At 24.9% G+C, this 6,000-nt stretch overlaps 1 protein-coding gene across 3 annotated transcripts in view; it reads left to right on the forward strand.

The window, feature by feature from the left end:
* LOC107851236 (MADS-box protein SOC1) overlaps positions 1-4,000 on the forward strand; it is a 44,977-nt gene extending 40,977 nt beyond the window's left edge. For all 3 annotated transcript variants that reach the window (XM_047401088.1, XM_016696182.2, XM_016696183.2), the window contains one exon: positions 3,575-4,000. In XM_047401088.1, the coding sequence (XP_047257044.1) occupies positions 3,575-3,650 (76 nt within the window). In that variant the 3' untranslated portion in view covers positions 3,651-4,000. The remainder of the gene's footprint in view (positions 1-3,574) is intronic.
* The last annotated feature ends 2,000 nt before the right edge of the window (positions 4,001-6,000 follow it).

Consider the following 6,000-nt stretch of genomic DNA (forward strand, 5'->3'; position numbering starts at 1 on the left):
GAAACTAAAAATTTTAACTTCGGAGAAAATCGAGTGACACAATTAATGAAGATTAATGGAGAAGAAAAAAAAGAGGAAGAAGAAGAAGGAAGTAGAAGAAGAAACGAAGGAAGAAGATGGAAAATGAAGAAAAAAAATGAAGAAGATGGCAAATTAAATGAAAGAAGAAGATGGAAAATGAAGAAAAAAGAAAACTAAAATACAAAATTAAAAAAGTGGGTCCTTTTTATTACATGTGACACATTTTAATTCGCTAGTTCAATTTTTTTTTCATTCACGTGCTTCAAGTGCGTGTAGACACGCAGGATCAAAATTTTGATCAAAATAGTGCATTCAAAATGGTTTAGGTAAGATTCGTGGGGTAATAGGTCGAAAGTATAGTTTAGGTGTCTTTGAAAATCTCGGTCAACATCAGGGGGGTAATTATGTATTTACTTTAGTTATTACTATATTATGGTAAAATAATAAAAAAAAAAATACTCATAATTATTAAATAGGCGTGTATCTATTATACACAATAAGTGAATCCCTCTATAATTTCAAAACTTCACGTGATACATATCAGTACAAAGATTTACAGTGCATATAAATTATGAAAACATAATTACTTACTAATTATTTGTTAAAATTATTTTAAACAACTTATTTAAAATATAATATTAACTAGCTCATGTTAAATTACTACAGTATATATCTTGTTAACTTTTGTTAATTTTTTAGATTCTTCTTAGTTAAGATAGAATATTTCCTCATTAGATAGACAAATTATTTTAAAAGAAATTTCTTGTTTACTATATTAAATTAATCTCTTATTTTTGACGTATATAAGATAAGACATAAAAGCAATCTTTTAACATTATGATTCATTAAAACTTTCATCCATGTCCTTATTTTCGATTGTTAAACACACATGAAATGAATTTAAATATATTTAAAATCAATTTATGGATTAGTATTCTTTATTGCTTCGTATGATTCTATAAAAAAATGTTAATAAATAGATATTTATAATTTTAATTTATTCTCTTGTATAATTTTTAAATAAAGTAGAACATTATAATTAGTTGTTTAATATCTGAGAATGCGTTTGATCTGATAATAAATAAGCACTAGAATGTATGATATTTTAATGTTAATTATGAAAACTTAAATAATTTGTAAGATATCATTTGATTTTATAAAAATAAGAAGTTATATTTTATTATATAGTGTGATTTCTACTTATACTTTCTATTGTGTTTATTCAAAAATATTAATAATTATTTTCAAAAAAAAATAATTAAAAGGGAGAATCCAAAGATTTGGTAGTACTTAGTTGGATTTCAACTAATGCTTAACCAAATATTTTGTCATCTTCAGTTAGATTGCAACTAATGTTTATCAATTACCTTAAAAGATTTTTTTTTTCTAAATTTACCCTTTTTGGCATTTTTTTAACTTATTATTTCATATTAATTTGTTTTGTTTCCTTTTTTATATTATCCTTGATTAAGTTTAATATTACTTCACTCGCCATTATACAATAACTAAAAAAAATAAATTATTTTGGTAAATTTAAATAGTTATATTGATATTTAAAATGCTATAAAAAAGGTAATGAGTCATAGAAAAAGTGATAGTGACATCATAAAAGATCTATTTATCCAATTAAATTAAAAATTAATTAAAAATTTGACTATTTTTTTATTTGAAAAGAATTCAAAGATTTGGTAGTACTTAGTTGGATTTCAACTAATGCTTATCCAAATATTTTGTCATCTTTAGTTAGATTGCAACGAATGCTTATCAATTACTTTAAAAGGTTTCTTTTTTCTAAATTTACCCTTTGACATTTGTTTTAACTTATTATTTCATATTAATTTATTTTGTCTCCTTTTTATATTATCCTTGATAAAGTTCAATATTACTTCACTTTTAAATAATTAGATTGACATTTAAAATGCTATAAAAAAGTAACGAGCCATAGAAAAATGATAGTGACACCGTAAAAGATCTATTTATCCAATTAAATTAAAAATTAATTTAAAAAATTGACAATTTCTTTTATATGAAAAAAAAATAAGCGATAACACCCATTTTTTTAGAATTTATTTTATCCCTAATTGAAGTTTTAATAATCTTGTAAGAGTTGACCCACTGAAAGAACATTTACAAAAGTATTTTGCTAAATCAGACTTTCAACTATATAATTTAAATGTTATCTTTATTTATAGATTAACTTTATTCATACAATAATTTGTAGCATCAAATGTTTTTTATATTACTTAAATATAGTATTTCTTAAAAGTAAAATGAATTTGTCAATAAGTTTAATTAAGAAAAATATAATGAAGGTAATTCAACATAAAACAACAATTATTTTAGATAGTTTAAACTTAAATTTTAAAAAATTCAGTAAATAAAAAGGAGAACAGTTTTAGTGCGTGCGTTTGTTTGAAAATGAAAAGAAAGTCTAAAACATATTTTAAAAAATATTGTTTTTTAACTTTCAAAAACTTTTACTTCATTTTAATTTGTTTGTCTGATTTTAATTTAGCCCGAAGTTTAAACGCGTGATGAAGACTTTTGAATTTTATGATGTTAAATTGAAGATATATGCGGAAAGAACCAAAAAAAATTTTAATCTTGTGATATTTAACATGTCATATAGAAAGAGATAAATTAAAAGAGTAAAAAAATGAAAAGATATATTCTTTTGTAAACGAACTAAAAAAGAAACAGGACACAAGAAATTAAACATATATACGATTTAATATTTTAAAAGTATTGACTATTTTCAACTAATACTAACAAGAGTAGAAAAAAATAAAAAATAATTATAAATATAAATATTAATATTAATGTAATTTGAGCTCGGGATTTAACACAAGCCAACTAACACTAGTATTAGCTAAAATTTTGAAAGAGCTGAATTAGAGGAATCATAAAAAGCTGAGGTAGACAAATTAGGCAAGTAATAGTTTTATCGCTGCTACATGAAACTGACACAAACTTGTGTAAATATTTTAGAGTGAACTTGCACCTACAGTGTATTGCTGTAATTTTTGAATTAATTTTTGCACGTGTATAATTTGATTATTTAAATTAAATAATTTTATCTATTGCGGAGATTTTTAATTAAGTGTAAAAATTTTAATCACTTTCCAAAGATTATTAATTACATTCTTATCACGTACTTAACATTTTTAAAATTTTTTGATACTTCTTAAATTTTTCATATTCTAATGCTTTTATATTTATTTTTAAATTTTTTGTTTTTTAAATAAATTAAATTTGGTAGATTTAGAATTCTTAAATTAATGAAAAAAATATTAGTTGTCATTAATTTTGATAACATCGAATAAGAAAAGGTTTTATCATGAATATATTTAATTAATTTTTAACTCTTAAATATTAGGAAAAACAATGTGAAAAGACGATTTTTTCTAAAACAAAGACTTTTAATGAAGGACAAAAAATTCAAACTATATATCTAAGATTCTTCTCACTTTTAATATATTATTATATTATTATTATAGGTATAGATATAGATTACATATAACATAAGCTAAATATTCTTTAAATTGTTTTTCAGTTTGAGATCAGCCCACGGCCTTTATTTATTGATGGACAAGAAGATGAAAATCCTCAAACTCAAAAAATGGAGGTAGAGACACAGCTATTTATCGGTCTTCCTCGAAGATGAAATAGTTAATAAAGTTGTTGTCATGTGACCAGGTCACTGGTTCAAGTCTAAAAATAGTCTCTTGTAGAAATATAAAATAGCATTGTGTATAATAGACTTATGTGGTCGGATCCTTCCCAAATCCTACTCATAGTGAGAACTGAGAAGTTTAATGCAGCAAACTGCTTTTTTTTTTTTTTTTATCAGAGATGAAGTCTCCGTTGATTATTACTAAATGTCAGCTAAGAAAGTCCTATAATTCCAAGGTTTCTCAATTGCAACTTTATTCAATTGATGACCATAGCAAAAAATAAAAATAAAAAAAATATTGGCATATGTTTTTTTATTTTCCAATTATGAGGCAGTAATTGTAATCTATGTATATTTTTTCCTATGGATGTATACCGGTTGTTGTATGAGGATACACAGTCAGGAATATTGCACCTTCTTTTATAAATGGACCTGACCCAACATTTTTAATTTGTGTGATGTGATCTTAAGATAGAGTTGCACTTCCAATCATAGTATATATTGTAAAATGTTCAATTAATTAATTTAGTAATCATTTTTCTCCATTGGCATGTCTTTTTCTTCTTTTTGTATCAATAACGAGGCAGTAGTGGGCTACTGAACATAAATTAGTAGCTATGGAATTTGTAGCAATCCCAACAAATCTGTTGCTAAATAACTCCTAGCTAATTAATAGATTTTCTTATAATCCATCGCCACCCCATACCTAAACAGAATTAGCATGGAATTTTTATTATATTAGCTATTGAAATTTTATCTGTAGCTAATTTTTTTTATTTTTTTTTGTAGTGTTCAGTTGGTGGCATGTTAGCACTTCCTTATATATCTTTACAAAATATTGTGGACATTTTGGAAACTCACTTTTGCTTGTCATTTTCTTTTCATTTTTCATCCTTCTATTATTTAATGTTAATTCCCCATCCTTGTATTGGTAAGTCTACACATCATAAGCAACCTAAAATTTTGGACAATATCGTGAGATATTTTCTGAAAGATATTGGGTCCAAGTAAGTTTCTGGTTGATAACACTCAAGTGTTTTACATGTAATTTACTCCACTGACTTCTGGATTATTTAATTGTTGATACAACTTGGAATCTTTCATCTAATCAGACATTGATCCATTATTACGTGATGGTATTTATGGGGTCAATCTATGTTATTTGAGATCATGTTAATTTGCGAGTTCAAAGATGCAATGATATTGTGGTTCATATATTGGGTGGAATCACGATCCTCCAAATCTCATTACTAGAAATAAAGATCTTTTTACATAGTGAATCAATGAAAAATTTGTGTGCTATAGAAAATGATTTTCACTCATTTCTCAAGCTCAAATGAAAAATATGACGGGAAACAGATTTTCACCGGAAAAATGAGGAACTTTCTAATTTTTTTCATATGAAAATATTATTATTTCTTCTTTTCTCACCGATTCAATTAAAATATCGAGCTATAACAAAGAGCAATTTGAGTGCGCCGTATATGATTTTGACATTCATCTTGTTGTTGTTAAGCATATTTTTGAATATGTTGTTGGCACACTTCATCATTGTTTCTTTAACTCCACTCCTTCATTTAACTTCATCCTTACTACATATTCGACTCCAGATTAAAGCGAAAGATTTTGATTGGGAAAGGGCCTATCTGTCTATGACCTATTCATTACTCACCTGGTTGACTACAACGTTGAACTTTTGAACCTTTTTTTGTATGAGAACTCTTTATGCACTAAGACTTCTCTTGTATGAGAACTCTTTATGCAGACTTTCCTTATCCTTATCCTTATATCCACGGAACATCTTTTAGTGAAAAAAAATAAAATTAAAATTCCTTAATAACATCAAAATCGTAATAACAATACTTTACCCCTTAAAATAATGGGATAATTACATAACTTAGGCAATATTGACTCCTAATTATCTTATTTAGCCTAGTTTCAATTAATTACAATTCATAACCTCCTCTTGCCTATTAATTTTTTATAATTACAATTTCTAGTCTTTCTCATGTATTTTTTCGTTTTTCTCTATTTTCTATTACTTTCCTTTTTTTCCTTCTTTTTTTCTTTTCCTTTTTTTTCGCTTTCTCTTTCTTTTCTTTTTTCAATTTTTTGTTTTCTTTTCTTTTTCTTTTGTATTTTTTTCTTTTTATTTTTCTCCTTTTTTATTTTTTTTCTCTATTTTCTATTACTCTTTTTTTTTTCCTGTTTTTTTCTTCATTTTTTCTTTTTCGTTTTTTGTTTTCTCTTTCTTCTTTCCTTTTTCAATTTTTTCTTTTTCGTTGTCTTTTTTTCATTTTGTCTTT

This window comes from Capsicum annuum, chromosome 12 (genome assembly GCF_002878395.1).
Source record: "Capsicum annuum cultivar UCD-10X-F1 chromosome 12, UCD10Xv1.1, whole genome shotgun sequence".
In the NCBI taxonomy this organism is placed as follows: domain Eukaryota; kingdom Viridiplantae; phylum Streptophyta; class Magnoliopsida; order Solanales; family Solanaceae; genus Capsicum; species Capsicum annuum.